This window comes from Aspergillus multicolor, assembly GCF_047715735.1.
Source record: "Aspergillus multicolor strain CBS 133.54 unplaced genomic scaffold BDW74scaffold_1, whole genome shotgun sequence".
Taxonomy (NCBI): Eukaryota; Fungi; Ascomycota; class Eurotiomycetes; order Eurotiales; family Aspergillaceae; genus Aspergillus; species Aspergillus multicolor.
In genome coordinates, this window is record NW_027395952.1 from 2,959,900 (window position 1) to 2,982,810 (window position 22,911).

The 22,911-nt window shown below is 51.6% G+C and overlaps 11 protein-coding genes across 11 annotated transcripts; 4 read left to right on the plus strand and 7 right to left on the minus strand.

The window, feature by feature from the left end:
• The first annotated feature begins 135 nt into the window (after window positions 1-135).
• Window positions 136-1,697, plus strand: BDW74DRAFT_10105 (TLC domain-containing protein). Its single transcript, XM_073721487.1, has 2 exons — window positions 136-715; window positions 768-1,697. Exons 1-2 carry the CDS (start codon window positions 236-238, stop codon window positions 1,452-1,454), a joined length of 1,167 nt encoding a protein of 388 aa, XP_073590288.1. The 5' UTR covers window positions 136-235; the 3' UTR covers window positions 1,455-1,697.
• Window positions 1,698-1,886: 189 nt separating this feature from the next.
• Window positions 1,887-5,254, minus strand: BDW74DRAFT_164990 (uncharacterized protein; the record flags this gene model as incomplete). Its single annotated transcript, XM_073726362.1, has 6 exons — window positions 1,887-2,411; window positions 2,467-3,362; window positions 3,452-3,500; window positions 3,842-3,846; window positions 3,963-4,919; window positions 4,987-5,254. 6 exons carry the CDS (start codon window positions 5,252-5,254, stop codon window positions 1,887-1,889), a joined length of 2,700 nt encoding a protein of 899 aa, XP_073590289.1.
• A 207-nt stretch (window positions 5,255-5,461) lies between these two features.
• Window positions 5,462-7,121, plus strand: BDW74DRAFT_10135 (rRNA-processing protein SOF1). Its single transcript, XM_073721496.1, has 3 exons — window positions 5,462-5,621; window positions 5,675-6,654; window positions 6,708-7,121. Exons 1-3 carry the CDS (start codon window positions 5,520-5,522, stop codon window positions 7,066-7,068), a joined length of 1,443 nt encoding a protein of 480 aa, XP_073590290.1. The 5' UTR covers window positions 5,462-5,519; the 3' UTR covers window positions 7,069-7,121.
• BDW74DRAFT_10143 (uncharacterized protein) lies at window positions 7,112-8,553 on the minus strand. Its single transcript, XM_073721500.1, has 2 exons — window positions 7,913-8,553; window positions 7,112-7,801 (listed from the first exon to the last, which is right to left on the minus strand). The coding sequence occupies exons 1-2, from the start codon at window positions 8,417-8,419 to the stop codon at window positions 7,175-7,177; spliced, it is 1,134 nt and encodes a 377-aa protein (XP_073590291.1). The 5' UTR covers window positions 8,420-8,553; the 3' UTR covers window positions 7,112-7,174.
• A 12-nt stretch (window positions 8,554-8,565) lies between these two features.
• On the plus strand, window positions 8,566-10,467 carry BDW74DRAFT_143196 (putative zinc metallopeptidase). Its single transcript, XM_073722831.1, has one exon. It carries the CDS (start codon window positions 8,915-8,917, stop codon window positions 10,394-10,396), a length of 1,482 nt encoding a protein of 493 aa, XP_073590292.1. The 5' UTR covers window positions 8,566-8,914; the 3' UTR covers window positions 10,397-10,467.
• Window positions 10,468-12,951, minus strand: BDW74DRAFT_143197 (uncharacterized protein). Its single transcript, XM_073722832.1, has one exon. It carries the CDS (start codon window positions 12,870-12,872, stop codon window positions 10,644-10,646), a length of 2,229 nt encoding a protein of 742 aa, XP_073590293.1. The 5' UTR covers window positions 12,873-12,951; the 3' UTR covers window positions 10,468-10,643.
• Window positions 12,952-13,088: 137 nt separating this feature from the next.
• BDW74DRAFT_184831 (CaiB/BaiF CoA transferase family protein) lies at window positions 13,089-14,957 on the minus strand (the record flags this gene model as incomplete). The annotated part of the gene is made up of 6 exons (XM_073730904.1): window positions 13,089-13,500; window positions 13,557-13,850; window positions 13,909-14,413; window positions 14,476-14,599; window positions 14,673-14,704; window positions 14,775-14,957. 6 exons carry the CDS (start codon window positions 14,955-14,957, stop codon window positions 13,289-13,291), a joined length of 1,350 nt encoding a protein of 449 aa, XP_073590294.1. The 3' UTR covers window positions 13,089-13,288.
• A 131-nt stretch (window positions 14,958-15,088) lies between these two features.
• Window positions 15,089-16,384, plus strand: BDW74DRAFT_10171 (riboflavin synthase). The gene is made up of 4 exons (XM_073721504.1): window positions 15,089-15,182; window positions 15,247-15,373; window positions 15,431-15,553; window positions 15,648-16,384. Exons 2-4 carry the CDS (start codon window positions 15,343-15,345, stop codon window positions 16,193-16,195), a joined length of 702 nt encoding a protein of 233 aa, XP_073590295.1. The 5' UTR covers window positions 15,089-15,182; window positions 15,247-15,342; the 3' UTR covers window positions 16,196-16,384.
• BDW74DRAFT_10174 (Brix domain-containing protein) lies at window positions 16,385-18,024 on the minus strand. The gene is made up of 2 exons (XM_073721508.1): window positions 17,763-18,024; window positions 16,385-17,710 (listed from the first exon to the last, which is right to left on the minus strand). Exons 1-2 carry the CDS (start codon window positions 17,961-17,963, stop codon window positions 16,574-16,576), a joined length of 1,338 nt encoding a protein of 445 aa, XP_073590296.1. The 5' UTR covers window positions 17,964-18,024; the 3' UTR covers window positions 16,385-16,573.
• Window positions 18,025-18,745: 721 nt separating this feature from the next.
• Window positions 18,746-21,263, minus strand: agm1 (phosphoacetylglucosamine mutase PCM1). Its single transcript, XM_073722833.1, has 6 exons — window positions 20,831-21,263; window positions 20,746-20,759; window positions 20,492-20,636; window positions 20,420-20,434; window positions 19,860-20,366; window positions 18,746-19,805 (listed from the first exon to the last, which is right to left on the minus strand). Exons 1-6 carry the CDS (start codon window positions 20,921-20,923, stop codon window positions 18,933-18,935), a joined length of 1,647 nt encoding a protein of 548 aa, XP_073590297.1. The 5' UTR covers window positions 20,924-21,263; the 3' UTR covers window positions 18,746-18,932.
• Window positions 21,264-21,271: 8 nt separating this feature from the next.
• BDW74DRAFT_143209 (PGAP3/PER1 family protein) lies at window positions 21,272-22,802 on the minus strand. Its single transcript, XM_073722834.1, has 4 exons — window positions 22,494-22,802; window positions 22,397-22,439; window positions 21,560-22,334; window positions 21,272-21,508 (listed from the first exon to the last, which is right to left on the minus strand). The coding sequence occupies exons 1-4, from the start codon at window positions 22,617-22,619 to the stop codon at window positions 21,454-21,456; spliced, it is 999 nt and encodes a 332-aa protein (XP_073590298.1). The 5' UTR covers window positions 22,620-22,802; the 3' UTR covers window positions 21,272-21,453.
• Between the last annotated feature and the right edge of the window lie 109 nt (window positions 22,803-22,911).

The window sequence follows — 22,911 nt, forward strand, 5'->3', positions numbered from 1 at the left end:
CCCTGAGCTAATATCCCTGCCCCCTTCGCAGGCATCACCGTTTCCTACAAGATGGCCGGCCTTTAGACGCACGCCGCTTCCAACCCCCGCTCAGTTCGGCCCTTCTAGCGCCTCGCCATAGTTCACGAGTCAGCCTTATATCGGCCTCCTCCCCGGCCCCCTCTTCCAGTCACCGCTCCATTCCTCCTATCCCTAAACCGCATACTTCAACCACCGAGTCGGTTGTCACGTCAGCATGCTGGACCCAATTCCGCCTCCACCAGATTGGTTGCGGGAGATTGTCGAGCCCTGGGCTCTACGTTTCGACCTCCCTGCTTTGACTGATCACTTTCATGAAGTCATTGCTGCGTTCCTCGGATACCTATCTATTCACTATATCCTCTCACCATGGCTATCTCCGAAGCTATTTCCTCGCCATTATCCCAGTCTCAACAAACGCACCAAGCTCAACTGGGATGTCCATGTTGTGTCCTTGGTCCAAAGCACCTTCATCAATGCTGTAGCCCTTTGGGTGCTTTTCGTGGATGAGGAAAGAAAGTCCATGACAACTGGGGAGCGAGTCCTCGGATACACTGGGTCGTGTGCCTTGATCAGCTCTCTTGCGGTTGGATATTTCATCTATGACCTGATCGTCAGCACAATCTACGTCAATATGTTTGGTATTGGCATGCTCTTCCATGCTGTGTCTGCACTATGGGTGTTTAGTTTTGGATTTGTAAGTGGCTTCACCAACTTGGGTGCGGGACAATCACTGATTACGCTTGCAGAGACCTTTTGTGAACTTTTACGCCCCAGTCTTTATTCTCTACGAGCTCTCTAGCCCCTTCCTCAATATCCACTGGTTTTTGGATAAGGTCAACATGACTGGCTCCAACCTGCAGTGGTACAACGGCATGGCGCTTCTCATCGTGTTCTTCTGCTGTCGTCTCATCTGGGGAACCTGGCAATCCGCGCTCGTCTACATGGACATGTTCGACGCTCTCAGGCAAACCTGGTCTGCCGGCCCCTCGTCACCGCTCAATCCCGTCGACATCACGGCCCAAATCTTCCAGACCCGCGACGACGGCTTCTTGTGTATCAATGAAGCCTGCGTTAGGGCTAACGCTGAAATCACCAAGTACTCCAAGTACACTGCTGGCGGTGTCCCCACCTGGCTGGTCGTCACCTACGTCACGTCAAACGTGATCCTGAACTGTCTCAATTACTATTGGTTTTCAAAGATGATTGAGACTGTTATGAAGCGCTTCCGTCCCCAGAAGGCCCCAGCCAGTGTGAAGGACTCTGCGTCGCGCAACGAGGAAAACAGTACGGAAGAGCTTGCCCAACAGGCCGTTCTAGATGCTGCGTCTAAACTAGAGAAGGAAGAGGGAAGTCTGTTCCTAGGTGACAACGAGCAGCCAGTGGCTTCGGGTGTCTCCGGGGGTGTCTCGGATCTACGGAACCGAAAGGCCTAAACTAATCATGACCTAAGATTAACCTAAGTTGGAATACGCTGGAGTGGCTTGAAGGAAAGACAGGGTAGTGCTAGAGGCTAGAACGGGCGTTGGCGCCGGTTGCTCGTGTCCCAAGTTTGATTCGGAATACCTTCGCCTGTATATTTTTGATGGGATTTGTTTATTGCCCTTGGATGGTAGGTATACCATGCATACCAACAGGAGTATTGATATCAATTATTGTTCAAGACCAATTGTTTATGCTTAACAGAGTAGTTTTGCAAAGAACGACTGTTGAAACCATTTGAATGCAAGGGTAAAGTAAAATTGCCTTTTAACGATTACCAACAAACACCACATAAGCGCCTACATAGTCTCCCAGCCATCTCGCATACCCGCTTCAGGGCCAAGAAGAAATATTAGAATCTACAGACGACGAGCATCGTAAGAAGTTCACCGAGTCATACCAGCCTCGGGCTTAGCGAGCATATACCGCACGGCCTCGTGAGCAACAACCGTATCCCAGACGCTGTCGTTACCACCGCGTCGGAACTCCGGTCCACTGGCATCCTCGCCGCCACCGCGGGTCGCCTCGCCCAGGATCGTCTCAAGGTCTCTGCGCTGAGAGTTAAGCCAGCGACGGACAAACGTAGCCGGGTCTTTGCTGAGCGCTGTGAAGAAGGAGTGTTTTGCGCGCGAGTGTGTGAGGGCCTGAATGATGAGGGCAACCTGGTCGTCCAGCTGGGTGATCTGGCGCATCCCGGCTGCGTACTGGGGGTTCTGGTTTAGGGCTAGCATCTTCGAGCGGAGGGGGTCTTCGACTGCGACTTGGATGTCGTAGACGGTTGGGGTGGGGTCTTTGTGGAACTCTTCGTCGATGCGGATGGTGTAGGGGAGTTTGATGGGGTCGAGCGGGCTGGTGTGAGGGCCGATGCTTTCTGGGATTTGAGGGAAGAACATTTGGTCTCGGCCGAAGATCTGTATACATTTAGTATTTTGAAACACTTGAGGACCAGGAATAAGGCACGCTTACCGCTCGTAGACGATCGTCGCAGCGTACTAGTCGCTTCTCTTCATCTTCCTGGAGCCCCATGGCGCGGATGTAGTCCCAGATGCCGAGCACAATCCCGCTTCGGCTCTCCTCCTCGACATCAAGCACCTCCGCCAGCTCCTTGCTCAACTTGTAGCGCTCGGGTGTCTCGTCCCTCACAAGGCTGATAGTGACGTTCAGGTTCTCCTGTGACGCGCGGGAAAACTGCACGCTGTCGAAATCTGCGTTAGGTGGCAGTGCTGAATTCGGTGGTACTTGTGGTTTCGCCCAGTTTATAGTCTGCATCTCGTCAGGGCTTGTCGACGGGGACTTGTCGAAGTCTACGGTGATCGATTTGAAAAATTGCGAAAAGCGCTGTTTCGACCGCTTATCAGAGGCTGGCTTCTTTCCGTCGGGACCATCTTCCTCCATCGCATCTCCGGTTTCCTGAGCACCGCCCTCGTCATCACTGTCTGCGTCTGCAGCATCGCTGTGATCCTCCAACAGGCGGCCTTCTATCCGCACCTTGTATCGTCCCGAGCCAGGGGTGGCCCCGGGGACCGACCCATTCTGACCCGTCTGCCAGGGCTGGTTTTCGACCGTGTTCGAAACCCAGATGCGCATCGTTCTGTACTTCTTGACTGTTTTACTGATTGAGTCTTGAATGTCCAGCCTTTTCCGTACAATAGCCGCGTCGAGGCGCTTCTCCAGGTCGCGCAAACTCTTGTACTGCTGCACACCTTCACCGATAACAACTTCTTCGACGCCATCTGGGATGTTCTTGTCTGTGGGCTTTCGGCTGCGGCGGAGGGCGGCGTCGTTCTGGTGCTGAAGGTTGCGCTGAGGCGCCATGTACTGAGGCGGTACAGCGTGCTGAGGCATTGGGACGGGCATCGGGCCTAGAAGTCAAGCACAGATATTAGATAATGTTATATGAGGATTAAATACGCGAAAGGGGTCAGTGCAGCGCAGATGGCATTGAGCTAACCTGGAGCTTGGGGGCCGCGACGAGGCGTGGCAGGAGACCGTTGGACGCCCTGGGGATAGGCACGTCCGTAGCCCGGCGGCATTGGCGGAGCGTTCATAGTGGCCAGTCAGCAAGAGCAACCGAGAAAAGCGAGTCTTATTTTCGACAACACGGTAATTCCGAGGAGCCAAGCCGAAGGCGCGAAAGCGATGATGTGGAGGCCGATGAATGAGAGTCTTCAATCATCGCGGCGGGCTTCCAAACTTCGCTGCGTCGCGATCGCGCTTTACCCGTTTCGGCCAGCATCAACGCCGTCCAGAACAGCGCCCCCAGATTGAGGTCCATGACTACAGATGCAAGCTTCAACTGCTGATAAATAATTGAAGATGCCAGAAGTCAGGTGTACCGGACCATGTCTCTAAGTTATGTCATTTCTGAAGTATAGAAACAAAAGATTCCTTAGAGCAACTAGATAGTGGTTCTTACTCCAGTTGCGATGCCTGGTTAGTGTACAGCGACTCCACAACATTACTTAGTTTCGCAATGGTCTCCAGCGCCGCATCGTATCCCTGGTCACGTTCCGTCTCGTCGTAGACAATCAAGCATCCCGCGCCCTGGTCTAACACTCCGATAATCACTTTGTCCAGAATCATTTGTGAAAGCTTCCTCTCCACCTGCTGAGTATCCAATCCAACCATCTTCGCGATATGATCCAGTTCGACACGACTGAATGGTTCAATGACCTTGATAAGGTTCTGCTCCAGCATGGCGTCGTAGAGCCGGCGGAGGTGGTTGCGGATGAACGCATCACTGCCTAGTTCAAATCGGTAATCCGAGAGCGCCTTCTCGTATTCCTCAAGCGAGCGGTTGGCATGAGCGCGTGCCACCGCTTTCATGGCCTCCAGTCGTGGGCTGGCGTATTTTTGGGCTTGTTTGGAACCGAGAAGGTTTGTGACGTCGTCCACCAGATTCAGCATGATCTTGCATAGCAGCATGTATTGCAGAGCCGCCGTCGCCTTCTCTCCCTCATCCAGGGAGCTGTAGCCTTCCAGAGCTTCAATGAAGTAAGAGTATGAGGTGTTGAAGTCCTTATCCTCGGCATGCAGCATACCGCTTTGCATATCCAGGCCAGCCTGCAGATTTGGGGGTGTGTAGACAGAAGCGGCCGAAGTCCGAGCAGCAGTCAATGCAGCACGCGCCTTGGCCTGGTTTCCAAGCGCATGGTATACGCGCGACTCCAACAGCTGCACCTCAACTAGCATAAGCTTGTCATCCAGCCGTTTCAATTCTCGGAGAAGAGAGTTGATTAAGGTGAGAGCATCGTAGTAGCTCTGCTTCTGCATGTATATCGCCACCAACCGAGTCTCAAGGTTCTGCCGTAAGAAAGATCGTCGCTCGGCGACGGCCCATTCAATGCAAGATCGGATAACGGCAATCTGAATATCAAGGGTGTTTGGAATCTCACTGAACAAGTCGAGCAACTGGCGAACTACATCGCGGCCCATTAGCAACCATGTTACCTTCTTCGCGTAATCTGCCACACTAATATAACATACCGAGCTTCGCTGTCTTGGCTTTGGCAAATGATGAGAAAGAATCCCGACTTGTTTTGATCAGCTCTGCAATCTCCTGCGGCTTCTTTTCGTCCCGGTAGAGCTCTCCCAGCCCGACCAACGCATTCTCGTAATCACGCGACGAGCTTTCAGTAGACCCTGGACCTTGCGAGAGAACCTCTTTGTAGATAGTCACAGCTTTCGGAGCATCCTTCTTTGCGAGTGTCCGAGCTTCCTCTATCCGCTGAGCGGCCTGAGAGGAGGAAGCCATGGCTTAAGCTGATGCGAAGGACGGAAATTGGACGTAATAGTTCGGAGTAAAGGCAGTTATCAGAAGACGTAGAGTGGCACAGCAAGCTTGTAATGCGGGAGTCAAGGATGGAATGGAGGATGAGGATGATGGATAGGCGGATATCATCACTTGGCCGTCGGAGCTTCATCTTAGGTGACCTTACTAAGTCATGTAAATGCCTTGTTGCCTGAGAGAGCATCTCACCGCCCACTGCCTGGCGGTCTCCGTTTCCTCCGCAGAAAAAATGTATGGCATGAAAATATCTCTAGGCTCAAGTTTCCTCATTACTCTAATTATTGAGCTTCTCTTCTCTCTTGCAGATAATAGTCGCAGGGTAGAAACTATGGTAAGCTATATACCCAGTACATTCAATCCGAAACTATCGCTCACGCCTGTTAGAAAATCAAAGCTCTCTCACGATCTACGGCCTCACAGCAGGCGCCGGGAACCGCCGTGGTTCGACAACCTCGAAACCTGGACCCGGCTCAACATCCATTCGAACGTGCGCGTGAATATACAAGGGCTCTCAATGCCGTTAAGTTGGAGCGCCTCTTCGCTGCCCCTTTCTTGGGCCAGATGGGAGAAGGTCATGTTGATGGTGTCTACACTATGGCAAAGGATCCTGGCTCTTTAGACCGATTTGCTAGCGGCAGTGGTGATGGTGTAGTCAAGGTCTGGGACCTTGTGACGCAGGGCGAGGTCTGGAACAATACAGCGCACGAGAACATCGTTAAGGGAGTATGCTGGACGCCGGACCGGAAATTGCTCTCATGTGCCGCCGATAAGACCATCAAGCTCTTCGACCCATATAACTCCTCGTCCGATTCTCCCCCACTCGCAACCTATCTCGGCCAGGGCGCTTTTACCAGCCTCACACACCACCGCGACCGACCTTTTTTTGCTGCTTCATCTTCTCAGATCTCGATTTACGATCTTTCGCGCCCCTCCTCCACCCCCTCTCAGACACTTCACTGGCCCACCAATGTTGACACTATCACGTCTGTCGCTTTCAACCAGACCGAAACCTCCGTCCTTGCGTCGACTGGCATTGACCGCTCTATTATCCTGTACGACTTGCGTACATCGTCGCCGCTGTCTAAGCTCGTTCTGAGACTGGCATCCAACGCCGTTTCCTGGAATCCAATGGAGGCATTCAACTTTGCCGTTGCGAATGAAGACCACAACGTTTACATGTTCGACATGAGGAAGATGAACCGTGCTTTGAACGTTCTCAAAGACCATGTAGCTGCGGTTATGGATGTTGACTTCAGCCCGACAGGCGAGGAGCTTGTCACCGCGTCGTATGACCGGACAATTCGGTTGTGGAACCGAGCGACTGGTCACTCTCGTGATATCTACCACACGCAAAGGATGCAACGGTACGTTGATCGCCATCCGTACGCTTTTGAACCATGTACTAACTTGATCACAGTGTGTTTTCGGCCAAATTTACGCCTGACAACAAATACGTTCTATCAGGTTCAGACGACGGAAACATTCGGCTATGGCGTGCTAATGCGTCCGATCGTAGCGGAATCAAGAGTGCCCGCCAGCGGACAAAGATGGAATACGACCAGGCTCTGGTCCAGAGATACGCACATATGCCGGAGATCAAGCGCATCAAACGTCAACGCCACGTGCCGCGAACTATTAAGAAGGCTCGTGAGATCAAGACTGAAGAGCTCACGGCTATCAAGAGGCGTGAGGAGAATATTCGCAAGCATGCAAAGAAGAGTACTCTACGCGCAAGACAAAGCGAGCGTGAGAAGATGATTCTAACGCAAGAGAAATAAGCGTCGTTGCATGCCGCTGCCGGCGATGCGTCACGGCAGACTGAAGCTGGGACTTTACTCCCTCCTTGGGACATACACCGTGAGATCATGTCTTTCAGAGAATTGCCTAGTCTTTTTCGGCTTGGACTTTGGGTTTCTCCCCGGGCTGTTGAGTATCAGATGGCATTTGTGGTACGGCGGTGTCGATGCCGGTCAAACGTCGGGCGATAAGCTGAAGACCTGCCGGCAGCGCCGCATACAGGGTGATAAGCATTGCATATGTCGGCAACCTGATACGACCGCTTTCGCCCTTGTCAATCACGTTGACAATTTCTTGAGCAACGCGGATGGGTTCAAGCACGGGCGCAAAAAAGGAGTTTGGCGTTTTGATGGATTTAAACAATGGCGTTGATATTTGGCCGGTCTCGACCAAGACCATCTTCACTTTATCCCCATTTCCTGATACCCGGAGTTCCGCCTCCAACGTGCGATGCAGGGCGCTGAGGCCTGCCTTGCTTGCCGAGTAGTCTGCAAGACCGGCGGCGCACAGCTGTCCAAGGACCGAACTTACGTTCACAATGGTGCCGCCGTTCTCGCTGGATAGCATATGTGGGAGGAACACTTGACAAGTGTGAAAGACCGCTACGAAGTTAGTCTGTATGGTCTTCTGGAATGCTTCAGCAGAGAGCGACAGGAGCGGCTGGCCGTTGATTCGGGTCGCTGCACAATTGATGAGCACTGTTGGCGTACCCAACTTCATGTAAATAGTTAGCAAGTTAAACAAGCTCAATCTGCATCCACAATCCGGTCGAGTAAGAGCTGTAGGCGTTTTTTAAAACCAAGCCATGCAAGGGAATGCACATACGTCTTCTTGGATCCTCCGCATCGCCTCCTCAATCTCACCCCTTACCCCAATATCACACTGATAGTACTCGACCCCTCCAACATCCTCCCACCCCTTGACATCCTTCTCCTCCGCAATATCCAGCACCGCAACGCTCACCCCGCGCAGCCCGTAAATCTGCGCAATCAACCTCCCCACCCCGCTCGCCCCTCCCGTAATCACGATGACCTCCTCGCTTAGATCCACATCTCTCGGCGCTCCATATGCAATTTGGTCGCTTATTATGAACGCGACATTGAGGGCTGTCAGAAATGTGGCGTAGCCGGCTGCGACCAAGAACGCGGGGTGCGTATAAGGGGTGGCTTGCGCGCGGAGGCAGAGGACAATTATCCACGCTATAAAGGGGTGGAAGATCGAGCGGTTTAGGACGGTCATAAAGAGGTCAAAGGTAAGGTGCTCGTGCCACCTTTTGGGCGGCGTCGGATTGAGAGAGGGTGAGGGGGTGGTGAGGATCCGTTGGGGCGCCATCCTGCTTTGCAAACTCCAGGTGTGGGATTGGCAATGCTTCGAGGAAACTGAGTTGCGTACGGAGTAGGGAGGTAAGGAATGGCTTCAGAAACTTGTCAAGCCATGACGAAGGAAAAGAAGTCGCATTGTCTCGGATAAGGGCGACTCGAGCTTCGGGTTGGCTGTACGGAGCACTTAGCGTAGAATAGCCGGGCGTCGACGATCATATGTTTTGTATAGCACTGTCTGGACTTCAATGCCCATCTTCGATCTTTTGTGTATGGAATTGGAAGCACGACTCTCTACAAATGCACGCCGGGATCTAGCCAGTAATAATGTTCGTCTGATGTCGATCTTGTGATGAAATATATTTCGGAGTAGTTTCCGCATCCACCCCCTCATACCCCAACATGCTATGATAAGGGTACCTAGGGTAAGTTTACCCAATTCATATTACCATCATGCATCAGATACTAACATTTCAACCACATATTTGGTCCGCTATCCCATGAGACAATGGCTCCTCAACTCACAGCTCCGGTGAAGACAATCCACGGCGTCAAGCTCGCTGCAACGAGCCCAGAATCCACATGGGACATCACCATCAAATACCATCTAGACTCTCCAGAGGGAATCATATCGTCGATAAGCCCAAGCGATGCCTCCTCCAGCACCACATCTTCACCCTCTTCACCCTCTTCACCCTCTTCACCCTCTTCACCTCTCGCCCTCCCCGCCCTCGTGCACCCCCACATCCATCTCGACAAAGCCTACATCCACAACAGTCCCTCCTACAGCCATCTCCTCCCTTCAACTGGTTCATTTCAAGAAGCCCTGACCTCCACAACCACAGCAAAAGCGTCATTCACGGTGTCCGACCTTTTGAAGCGCGGCGAGTGGCTGCTCGCCGACTCCGTTGCCTCCGGCGTAACTGCCATGCGCGCCTTCGTCGAAGTCGACCACACAGTTCGCCATATCTGCCTCGATGCCGGGCTGACGCTCAAGCAGACGTGGAAGGATGTGTGCAATATCCAGCTTGTCTGCTTTGCGCAGGATCCCATATTCTCGACAGAACACGGGGATGAGAATAGGCGGCTAATTGAAGACGCTATTCTGGACCATGGTCCAGAAGAAGTAGCAGTCCTGGGTACAACGCCGTACGTCGAAACAAGCACTGAGGCTTCAAAACGGAATATTGAATGGGCGGTCGATATGGCCTTGCAACATGACCGGCACCTCGACTTCCATCTTGACTATGACCTCGTTCATCCAGAGGAAGAACCTGTACCGCTCGTCTGGCATGTCCTGCGTACTTTACGAGCAAGAGGTTGGACATCCAGGACGACGAATAAACGCATTATGCTCGGCCATTGTACGCGGCTCTCCCTCTTCACAAAAGAAGACTGGGATCGCCTGGCGCACGAGATCCACGACAACGATCTTCCTATCAGTTTCGTCGGTCTTCCGACTAGCGATTTATACATGGCTGCCTCACCCAATAATGCAGGGAAGTCCAATCCAAGGGGAACTCTGCCGATCTCTTCAATGATCAAAGACGACGGCCTTGATGCTGTGATCGGTGTGAACAACGTCGGAAACGCATTTACACCCTGGGGTTCCGCGGACCCGTTAAGTCTCGCTTGTCTGGGCGTGGGTATATACCAAGCCGGGACGACGAGTGACGCGGAGTTATTATACGAATGCGTATCTACACGTGCGCGAGCTGCTATTGGACTTGCGCCGTCTAACCCTGATCCTTGCCCTAATTCCAAGCCAGGGGTGCGTTTGAACTGCGGAGATTGTGCTGATCTTCTGCTGTTGTACGATGTGGACGATACTGGGCTTTTGGGGACTGGTGAAGCAAGGGCTCGGAAGAGTGTTGCGGAGGTTATTTGGGACCCCCCTGCGAGGACGAGTAGAGCGGTTGTGTCGAGGGGTCGTGTAAAGATGCCTGCGCTGACACAGGGCTACGAGGCTACGTTTCGGTACGTGAAGTAGGATTCCTCACGTAGTTGGAGGTGGTCAATGGCTAGATAGTGGCTATGTTAGGATAGTATGGTATCCCTGAAAATCGGAGTCTAAATGAGATATGAAAGTCCTAACGCCGGCCTCGAGGAGTCGAGAAATGATATGGCAGTCCTACGCCAGCGCTCTAGTAAACCTAACACCGGAAAACATACCAATACAATGCACCTGACCTGTAAAAAGCGCGCAATAGAAAGACAAAAAGCATAATGATAGTCTGCTAAGCAGAAACATTCCCAATGACAGCAGATGCTGGTGTGTGCAATGCATAGCTGAATGTACTACAAGTCGGGTCTTCCCGTAGAATATCGAGATCTTCCTCATTGGTCGAAAGACGGACCCCGTTCCCAACTCGTGGATATAGACGATGATCTTGGATTCCATAGTCGGAGTCATCCTCGGAAGATTCACGGTAATTTATCCTGTCAGTGCGTCCAGAAGCGACATCCGTCGTTGGCTGCCCATTAACAATTGGGACAGCCGTGGGCGTGGGATCGGCACCGTTAGTAGGTAATGATGTAGCGGTAGCTGTGGTTCCTTTCACAATAGCTTGCGACGCTGCGAAGTTTGATGACGGCAACAACCCCATGTTCCCAGGAAACATGGGCACCGCCGGGTTGTCATTCGATACGGTGAGAAGAAGCTCGACGAGGGCGGCATGGGAAAGGGTTGACAGGAATCGTCGCCGATCATCTGTAGGAAAGCGCTCTCCTCCCACCTCGGTTTTGGGTATTGTTAAGGGAGGGTGAACAGGGGGTTTAGAGGCTAGACTTGGATTGCTTCTTACAATCGTCGGGTGGCGCATAGCGATATCCATAGGCTTGCATTCCCGGCAGAACCATTCCTTCTCTTTGACAGCAATCACCTCATTCTCGATGGGCGGGTCATGGCAGTGCTGGTGCCATGGGCGATTGCACCCATCGCAGAACACGATAGTGTTGCTGGATAGACTATGACCGCGTTCGCAATATACACATCTGATGTTTATGCTTTTGACCTTTCGAGAGCCTTGCTTACGCCCTTTGGCTCTGTCGGAAGTCCCAATAAGGCCACTGCTTTCTCTGGGAAGAGCTGGGGTGAGAGGAGAAGGCACATATAGCGACGGTCGTTTCACTTGCCTACCAGATGTTGTTTGCGTTGCCGTCGGTGCGATATCTGACTCGTCTGAGCTAGAATCGACGGCTCGGATGATACCTTCGCCGTCACTGTCATGACCACGCTTGCGCTTGTTTACTCCACTTTTTCTGATTCCAGAGCCTCGCCGTTGACTGGCCGTAAATATGGATTTGGCAGGAGCTGTTGTTGAGAGTTTGAGTAAATATGAGCTAGGGACCTTCAATACTATGGGAGCTCGTGCCAATGGTGCCAATGGCGCTGATGGCCGACGCGGTGGTGGCTGGAGCCCTGACGAAGACGTTTGTATACCGGTTGATACTTGTAGGACGGGCGCTGGCGCTGGACACAAATCTACCACAAGAGATTTCCGATTGATATTGACCGAGTCATCTGGTTTTGCTGAAGGGTCATGATTGTTGTCAGATGATGTTCGATGCGCTGGTGATAGCGTATGGGCGGGTGGACCAGCCGGTAGCTGTGTTGGCGTCGGATACAACACTGCTGGCTTGGAAGAAATGATGGTAGAGCTGTGGTTTCCTAGGACACTGTTGATTGCGTCAGACGGTAGTGCTTGTTCTGACCGTGGTCGTACTTGGGCTTGCTCTTCCGGTTCCAATGGCCCTGGTAATGGTGCTGGAAGCGGCACTGTTGGGTTGAGAGCAGCATTGGTTGAGTTAGCAGGCCTTATTGAAGGTTCATTGAGGTCGTTGGAAGATGGTAACTGGTTAGACGGTAGCTGTGTTTGCTCTGGCACTTGTGGGCCAGCTGGTGCGGCTGTTGATGTTAGAGGAGGTACTGATGGCTTAGAAGCAGTGCTAACCAAGCCGGCAGGTTCAGGTACTGCTCCATTGACGCCGTCGAAGGATGGCTGAGACTCAGAAGCAGGACTTGGAGCAACAGCAGGCGTCTCGACCCTGGTTGGATATACGAAGGGTGGCTCTGGAAGCTCGATGATAATGGAAGAAAACCTCATCGTGCCTGCACGCCGAGTTTTGCTGTTTTGAGTATTTTGATTTAAGCTCGAAGGTGAAGGGTCCAAGCTGATTGGTGTTTGAGCATCTCTCAGCACTGTTTGCTGCGTTCCCTTGATATTACCCGCGATCCGCGCAAGGAGCTCTGTCGTAGCTGCCGAAAGCTTTGGGATGTGAACCCTGGTAGATATTGTACCAGACCGGTTGGAGATTGAGCTATGCGGCCTGGTAGATGAGTTGTATGAAGTTGACGGATGCGAATGTGACAGAGAGCTAGTAGTGCTTCTGGTCTCAGATCCGTGGGTTGGTGGCGCGGCTTCTATAGAAGCGAGGGATGGAAAAACCCCATTTTGCTGGGACATGCCCCCAAGCAAATTGGTAGAATTCTCCGCAAGTTGATTTCAAGGATCAGCGAGTAGGTTTCATAGAGGACGAATCGTGCTTGTTGTCTGTGGACGCCTAAGGAGGACTTTATCGACCTCGACGGATCCAAGGATTTATACACTCAGAGTCACGTGAGGCGTCAATCATGCCAGACGGGAAGCTGTTGCCCATTTATTTTCTTCTAGAATCCTTGCAGTAAGACACCATCCTCATTATTTGGATCCAAAACTCTACTATACGCGTCGAAAGAACTCGCTATGCTTCTGATTGATTGTCATTGATCTCCGAATACCACGGCCAAAAATGAGACGGACAGGCCGAAGGGCTTCTTATCTGCCCAAGAACTTTCAGTATGAAGTGTGCATGCTCCGTCTATTGTACCAGTATATTTCGTCTATGACACAATACCATCCTGCTTCAATTGGGAAATCTCTTTTTTGCCATATTGAAGAAGTTCTCCGAGAATCTCGTCGGTGTGTTGCCCGAGCGTTGGAGGGGGCGTCCGCACGCCAGGAGTTGCATGCGAATACTTGATTGGAGTGTTTACCAATTTGACAGGACCGCACGTTGGATGATCCACTTCTATAATCATTCCGCGAGCTCGGACTAGACGGAGAACTTGTTAGAGAAACTGGTTGACCGTCTTGTTTTAAAAAACTCACCGTGCGCATGGTTCAATGTCCCCTGGATATCATTTACAGCCGCGTAGGGCATTCCGCTGCCTTCCATGATCTCCAACCACTGCTGTGTTGTCTTCTGTTTGACACAGTCCTCAATCAAGCCATCAATTTCAGCCCGGTGTCTTACACGGTCACTGTTGGTTATAAATCGGGGGTCCTCTTTCCATTCCGGGTGTCCTAGCCGATCACACAAGACGCCAAACAGTCTGTCATTGCCGCCGCCAAATAGAATATCCCCGTCGAGTGTTTGGTAGCTTCGATACGGAACAATGGATGCTTGAGATCGTCAGTAGGCCTGACCCTGGGCGATAGTGATGATGGAGTGGGCCCTTACGATGTTCAGTACCCCATCGTCCTGAATCCTTCTGTCCACTAATAAGAGCAGAACTTGCGATATTGGCAAGTGTGGCAACTTGGCAGTCGCTCAGCGCGCTATCGATGTGTTGCCCTTGTCCAGTTCTTGCGCGGGCAAGCAAGGCGGCCATGATCGCATTGGACGTATATAACCCTGTTGTCAAATCCGTGACGGCCACGCCGACCTTGACCGGATCCCCTCCTCTGCTCCCAGTGATGTGCATCAGTCCCATCTCAGCCTCCACCATCACATCGTACCCAGCGCGGTTGCTGTATGGCCCAGTCTGGCCGTATCCCGTGATACTGGCATAGATCAGGCTGGGATTGATTTCGCGTAGGGTCTCATAGTCCATGTTATATTTCTTGAGGCTCCCAGGGAGGTAATTCTCGACTAGTACATCGCATTCCTTGACTAGTTTGTGGAGGATATCGACGCCGGACTTGTGGGCAAACGAAAGGCCGAGCGACTTTTTGTTGCGGTTGACCTGAGCACGAGTTAAACGACATCTGACATATCCAGACGCATTCCCATTGGAGCACGACATACCGCTAAGTAATATGCGCTCTCCCCTGGACCCTTCTGCGGACCGTCCTTGTGTTTGGCGTATGGGGGTCCCCACGCTCGAGTATCGTCTCCCCGCACAGGATGTTCCACCTTAATCACGTCCGCCCTGAGACGCAATTGTAAGTCAGAATAATGTCTTCGCGTACTATTCGCCTGTAGAGTCCTGAACAGTCACATACCCTAAGTCTCCGAGGATCTGTGTGCAGTATGGCTATGCTCAAGTCAATATGTACCCCGCACGCAACTGGGCTCTGGGCGGAGCTTATCATGACCAAACTCACCCCAGCAAGGACTCTTGTCATATCAAGCACCCGAATACCCTGGAGAGGCAATGTCCCATCAGGCAGCGGAGTAGAGTAGGAACGCCATTGCCTCGATCGCTTGACGATACTGTTCTTGATTGATTGTTGAAAGCTAGGGCGCTGGCTGAGTAGCGCGATTTGGGACCTGAACGTCGCATGCATTATGAGTGCTTGGGAGGAGTGTACATTCGAAAAAGGCCACCCAATTGACCAAAGAAGGAGAAAGCAACAAGAATGAAGAAGCTCCCCGAATCGGCCCCGTCGCCGACGACCCCAAAGCCGAGGTCGACCCGCATGTTCCGCTAAGCATTTCGACTCCGATCTCCGATCATTGCATCACGCATCTTCCAAGACCTCTTTTTCCTACGCGGAACAATATTATCGTGAGTATGGAATCTCCACAATGATCTGGAACCGGCCTGTGTAAGCGCTGACAAATGCCGACACCTAGAGCTCCATCCGCCGTGCGGCGTATCAACTGTCTTTTCCACTTCCACCCCTCTCCCGCTGCGGATAGCTCAAGCCGTACCTCCCTCCTACTTCCGCTATGTTTACCGGACTAGTTGAGACCATCGGGAGTGAGTACAATGCATTGTCTCAACTGGTATTGTTTAAGAACTAAACACTGTGACTAGCGGTCTCGTCCCTTGAACCCCTCGACACCTCAGCAAGCGGGGGCGGGGGTACATCATTGACCATCACTGATTGCGAGGATATCTTGACCGACGTGCAGCTAGGCGACAGCATCAGTGTCAATGGTACGTCAACCCCAAAATCCGCTATGAAACTACGACTCCGCAGTGGATATAGGCTGTATTCCGCCCTACGAACCCAGCACTGACGCAACCACAGGAGCCTGCCTCACCGTGACAGCCTTCGAAAAGTCCTGGTTCAAAGTTGGCGTGGCCCCCGAAACCCTCCGGCGCACAAACCTCGGCTCCCTAACGGAAACATCGCAAGTGAACCTCGAGCGCGCCGTGAAAGGCGAGACCCGAATGGGCGGACACATGGTGCAGGGCCACGTCGACACAATCGCGAAGATCATTGCCACGACGCCCGACGAAAACTCGCTCGTCCTTCGTCTGCAGCCCCGCGACCCTACGGTTTTGCGGTACATTGTAGAGAAGGGGTTCATTACACTTGATGGGGCGAGCTTGACAATTACTCGAGTGAAGGACGGTGAGGACGGGTGGTTTGAGATCATGCTTATTGCCTACACGCAGGAAAAGATTGTGACTGCCGCGAAGAAAGTTGGGGATTTTGTTAATGTGGAAATTGATGTTATGGCTAAGTATGTTGAGAAGGGCGTGCAGGCGTACTTTGCTGGCACAGCAGGTGGAAATATGAGTATCTTGGAGAAGATGGTTGAGCGGATAGTGGAGGAGAAGCTGAAGCGATGAGCTACAAAAGAAAATGTTACAATATTAAGGACTGTGTGTAGCCTATACACGCTACATGGGATCGACTTTAGGATTGTGGGTATAATTTGATATCCTAATATATGGTATACGGTTCATGATATGCATCCAAGTTAGCTGAACGGCCCGTAACATGCGACTCTCACAACGGCTTGACACCGACTCGGGGATGTGACGCCGGCATTATTGAGTTACCAGCGAATCTCATCATGAGAACACACCCTCCATATGGGCAGGGACAGCCCCAGTTGGCTGCGGGGAGCTGCGTCGCCGCGGGCAAGGAGGTGCGCTGCGAATCGGTGATTGCGGGCAAAACGAACCATGTGATGAAATGTTCGTATAACCTTGATGTAGGGTGTTTCACTCATCCATAGATTCATCATCGTCCTCTTCTTCCGCCTCTTTCTGGTTCTCATCCACCTCATCATCACTAACCCACTCATCATCCATATCGAGATCCTCGTCGTCTAGGTCGTCTTCGTCGTCCTCGACTTCCTTGCCCTCAGCTCGAGCTTTAGCCTTCTCCTGCTTCTTCCGTTCGACGTTTTCTTTTTGCAGCTTCTTCCGGGCTTCCTTCTCCTTCATCTTCTTATCCCAGTTCTTGTCTAATTTATCGACCTCCTGTTGGGATTTGTGGATGTAATCGTGCCACATAACGCGTCCTTCGCACAAGCCATCCTCAACCTTGATCAGTCTAAGTCTCAATCTCGGACCCAACTCAACCAGCTTGACCGCTCGTTTCTCGACTTCGGTCGTGGCTGTCTTCTTGTCGACTTTCTCTCCCGACTTCATGCGCTGCATCTCCCGCTTCGTCAAAACCTTTCTTGTGGTGGTTCCGGCGACCTCGACCTCTGCGTCTGTGTCTAGCTCTGTCTCGCTTGCTGATGTGTAGCCCGCGGCCGAAGGATCTAAAAGATAGTCTGCAGCATCCTCTAGTTTCCCCAAGTTGGGGACAGCAGACTTGTGCTTTTCCCTATTCCGCACTTCTTTGGGGTCTAATCGTCGAATTCGCTTAGAAATGCCTGTCTTCCTGGTAGTGATCGCATAGTGCCTCAGATTGAGCACGTAAGAGCCCTCGTCATCAGACTCAGAAGCTGGCTCTCGATTCAGAAGCATGACGCGGCGGATAGATTGGAGGGGTGTGGCTTGGGGGTTGATCGGCGGGAAGAGTGATTGGAAGATGGTTGTCGTGAGGCTTTCGAGGCGCTTAGGCACCTTGGAGTTTTCGTCGGCATCAGGACTGTTGAAATTGTTCATCACAAGCAGCGGTGGTGTCTTGTGATCCTGACCTCCGCCTCGTGGGCGCTTTTGAGCCCTCTCGACGTCACGACACAGAGAGTAATTTTCCACTTTGAAGTTGAGGGTAGGGCCGCGCGGTGTAAGCGCCAAGCGCATATTCGTGTTTCCGGTGGACGACTTGGAGAAAAGAAGGAGATGGGTGACACCGAGAGGGCCGGCCATGACCGTGTAGTCCCTCAGTCTGTTCGATTTGCGTTCCTGAACTAGTGAGTATGGAATCCGCACAATAGACAGAATGCGCAGCTCTCACCTTCAATCGCACCGCTGTATCCGGTTCCATCATGAGACGAACATCTTTTACCAGCTGGCTGACACTGCTGCCGACTCGCGAGCCTCCAATACGAATAACCATAGACTTCGGAGTTTTGCTCACAGACGCCGCGCTGCCTCTGCCATTGGCAGGGCCGCTTGGCGGCTTGGGCTGCGTGCGACTCTTCGTACGTCTGGCCATCGCTGAATACTCTGTTAAAATAGAGAATACTCAATGTATCCCCATTCGTGGTCCAGCTGATCTTTTTTTTTGGGCGGAAAAAAAAGATAAGGTCCGGGCCCCAAAAATACCGCCGGATCAATGTTTCTGCGACATCTCCACAGATACCTATACCTATCTATTGGCCGCGGAGTCGTCCTTCTTGTACTCCGTATCAACATCTCAATTGCTATGTCGACTGTTTGGCTCTGAAAAGCGCAAGGTCACGCAAAAACAACTGGGAGCAGTGTCTCTGACGCCGCCGAGCTTGTGAATCCTCATGGTTCTGTGAAAGAAGATCAGGAAACTCTGGACTAAGAATCACTAAAGCTTGTGTGGAACCTAGACTACAAGAGCCAGCCACGATTCCAATGAATGCCATACCTCAAGCTCCATAGAATCATCTCTGATGCTCTTTGAACTGGTACTAGCTCCTACCCGCAAGTTGCATATCAAACCTTGCAGACGTCCGAAACGGTCGGATAGAATGCAGAGATGCTGCGCTGTCATCGGCGGAGGCATAGACATGGTAGTGCAATCCATTGCATTCAACATAAAGCGAGCGAAGCACTTACCAGAGAAGAACTTTAAAGAGGTATGTAACAGCAGGAGGGTTATGATTATCTTGGGTCATAGAGGAAAAAATATGTCAAATGACTATATTTTTTATACGTAGCATTGAGGTAGAAAAGGGAACACCTACAATGTTTGTCTTTAGAAATGATTTGTGAATAAAATTAGCTTACGGATGCGAGAAGATTGGGTAGAACAAAAGGGCGCTCATTGTATTCATCATATTTCCTATTAGGTATAAGATAGGACAAGTAGTAGTATCGTAAGTGATTCCCATAAACATTTTTCAAGGAGCGTCAAGTGACTTCCGATTAAAACTTCCTGAGCCCGGATAGTCCTCTCCAAGTTGGTTTAAGCCTAGCTATTACATTCCTCAAGTTACTGGATAACTTCCTTGGCACCAGCATCGCGGACAGCATTTGCAACGCGAGTGGCGAGATCGTCTGCCTCTGATCGGCTCGCGGCCTCGGCGTAGACACGCACGGCGTCTTCGGTGCCACTGGCGCGAGCAAAGCTTCGGCCCTTGTTGTATCGAGATTGCAGAGACTCAATCTTGGCCTGGAGACCAGGGGGCGACTCCAGCTTACGCTCGGCATCGTAGGCCTTGAAGATGGAACGATCAGCAACTTCCACGCGAACAAGCCTTGAGGGCAGGTCCGTATAGGTGGCCAGCCATTCCGTGGGAGTCCAGCCCTTGTGAGCAAGAATAGTCTCGACGAGAAGCAGGTCGCTAAGAGCGTCGCCAACGGCTTGGTTAATCAAGTCTGTGAGCGCATCCAGGCATTCTAGCGCGCGTTGTTGTGCTGGTGACTGAGGCTCTGTGGTTTTGATAGTCTTGAGAGCATTTTCAGAGAAAGTGACAGTACCATGTCCGTTTGCTTCAAAATAAACTCCGACGTCAAAACGAAGAGCAGCGTGGTGAAGGTGCTTCACACCAGTGTTTGTGCAAACAGATGGGAGTTTAAGAACTTTCTCGATGTAGTCTGTGCTCGAACCATTGGCATAAGCCGTCTGGATAACGCCAATCTTGAGCTTGCTGGCGATACCCGCACTCCGGGCAAGGTCGCCAATGAATGAAGCTGCGAGCGTGGCAATTCGGTCACCGTCGAGCATGCGGAAGACGTTACCCTCATCCATGAAGTAGTAAATGAGTCTGTCAGCATCTCCATCAAGGGATGCACATCGATCAAGAGCCGATGCTTTGGATGAAGGAGGAGCACGCTGTTTTGTCTTAACATAGTCGGCACCACACTGTATAATGTTAGCGTTTGTGGTCCCCAATGAGAGTCACCGAGCCAGCCATACGTCGAAGTTCAGACTATCGGGGTTGATAACATCATCATTCACGATTTTGATGTCAACACCACCCTGTTCAGGGCTGTGCAAGTATTTGATGAGCTCTCGCAGCTTCGGTCCACCGACACCGTTAGCGCAATCAACGGTCAGTGAACCATTGACCTTGACACCCCGCATAACTTTCTTAAAAGAATTGGCAAGTTTCTCGTAGTATCCTTGCTCAGTCGGCTCGCCGTATTCATATTGTGTTCCTAGCGTGTTCTTGCACCGGACTACATAGTGAAGTTGAGGGGTGGTCATGAATTTGAAGTCAACGAACTCGACTTCAGTAGCGGTGAGAGCAGCATTGAGGACCCCAACAAGACGGGATCCGGATGCTCGAGTATCCCGGGCAAAGACAACGCGCGCTGGGTTTTCCATGCTGACATCAATTTCCTGGATGAGCTCTTCGTATACATCGGCAATTGACTCCATAGAAGCGTTGGCAAGTTTTGTCGCATGAGCTTCCCACTCGGCCTGTGAAACGGTGAGTAATCGTCCAGAGAGAAACAAGACACCGTAAATCAGACCTCTAACATCTCGCCCTAAAGGATGCGTTAGTTTGCTCAGAGTTTAACTCGCAGTGACAGCCGAGCGCTCACCATGGGATCCACGAGCTTGACACCATTGTCCTCGGCAGGGTTGTGACTGGCAGTGACCATAACACCAACCCATTGTCCGCTAAGCTTCCTTGAACGGAGACCTGCCAGTAGCCCGACGGCGAAAACAACTGTGTTGAGGTAGTCACTGGCAGATGGGTGTATTAGAAAGAAGGTGTAAACAAAGCCCGATCGCGGGGTTGGATGCGGGGAGGCAGATCCCCAAGGGGTAGAACAAAAACAAGAGGGTTACTCACGCCCTCATGCGGAACTGCAACAGGCAAATATAGTATTAGCTTCATCATTCAAGAGCTGTGAGACTGGATTTGCATAGTCACCTACACCGGCAGTACCGTACTGGAAAATCTTCCCTTCGGGCTTTGCATACTGTGATGCGGCCTCTGCGATAGCCTTTTTAATTTCGGGAGACGCCATTATGGCGCAGATTCAGCTGTGAATGGGTTGAGATGTAGGGTAGCGTGTGAAAAGAAGGGTGAGATACAGAGAGTGTAAACCAAGCAAGGAAGGGGAGAGAAAAAGAAAAGAATGTGAGATGCTGCGAGCACAGTGAGACACTTTACTAGGCTGGGTTCCTTGCTGTGCTGCGGCAGTGCCAGCAAAACATCGGCGGACCTTGGGTCCTATCAGAGTGGAGCAGACTCGAGCGGTGAGCCAAAAATTTGGTGGGCTCAACTCAACGGCTTGTAGATTTGAACAAATCACAGGTCCGGAAAGCGGACTGTGAGTGTTTACTTCCCGGACCAATATACGTAGTAGAATAATATTTAGGTTGAGGGTTTCCGTACTTAATGTACACCGGAGGTAGGGGTATATTTAAATATACGAGATCCAGGACCTTTCGCCATGCCAATCACGGTCGGTCATCTGGACGTCGAGCTGACCACCTCCCGCCATGCGGCTGGGTTAGTTTCAGCCTTCAGAACTCGCTTATAGTTCCAGCTATTTTAAGCTTTTAACCTCTCTCCAGCCACGTCATCTTGGATGTCCTTCGCGAGGTATCTGTCAGATGCGTTAGTGCTTGGCCAGTTAGTCTAGGAGGGCCAAACTCACAGATACCACCATGCGCACGGGATAACAGTCCCCAAGTGCCACAGACTGTGGGCATCGATCAGCGCATACCACGGTGGGAAATCCAGCAGCTCAAGGCTCATGGCCAAGATAATCCAAGCCACTATCAGCGCTGGCCAGAGGGTCCAGGTTTTACCGGTCTTTTGATAGCGGACGACGCTGAAGCAAATCCACAAAGTATTCTGGATCATACCCACCACGATGTTGGCAATCATGTTGTATGTGTAGTCCCACGACCAGAAGCTGAGATAGCACACATGAAGAGCGTAAAGAAGAATACAGATTGTGGTCAGAAGCCGCCGTAGCGTTGGCCTATATCTCGGTTGCTCTTTGTCCAAACGAAAGATGCGCACCGTAGCAAGGTACAGTCCATATAACACACTAGCACCTGCGCCATAATAGTCCAGCTTCTCGGTCAAGGGAAAGTCCCGGGCGTGAAAAAGCATGCTGAAAGTCCAGGCTGCCAAACCGCTATATCCGAACGCGATGTAGTATTTCTGTAAAGGATGCCATGAAGGAGTTGTGTCACGAATTCGAGACATTCCATACCAATGAGCGAGGAAATTAAGGCCAGAGAAGAGAACCGAAAACAATTCCTGCATGCCCAAAATTCTGCGAAATGGCCATTTTCCGTGGAATTGAACCACAGGGCTTAGCATCGGCGGATCACGAGCGACTCTACGGTCAGTCACAACATGTTGGCAGGTATAGTCACATTCGGCGGGGCACGTCCAGAGCATCAGCCGGAGAAGGAAAGCTAGTCGCTCATAGTCAGCTTGTCAGTACGCAACAATGGTCATTGTGAAGTAAGAAGCATACGAATAGCCGAATCCCCATTCTGGCAGTTTTCAGATTGGCATATCTAGGTTCCAATGAGTCCAGTATGAACGAACGCGCGGCTGGCGAGTAATTGTACCTTAACACATGATTTGAAATCAGGGAGGTGGTCCCCTAATGAGGCAGACGACTCTTGAACATAAGTTGCGAGAAGAAGAAAGAGGAAGCAGTAGAAAAGCCTTCTGGCGGCCGGTCGCAAAATCATTGTTGGGTGTATTCTTCGAAAACGCAAACGGGGACAGACTACAGAGTCGCGCAAGATTCCCCGGAATAAGGGACGGCGGCGCTTTGGGGCTAGTTCAAGGAACGGAGCAACCACGGAGCTCTCTGGCGGAGTACTGTAACCTCTTGGCGTTAGGATCTATGGTATGAACGCTGTTGGACTCCAAGAAATCACAAGGATAGTTAGCTTTTTGTCATTATTTCTGCAGGATAGGTAAGATGACTGCTAAAAGTCAGGCGTTGTATCTCTAATATGGTCAATGATGATCAGGACA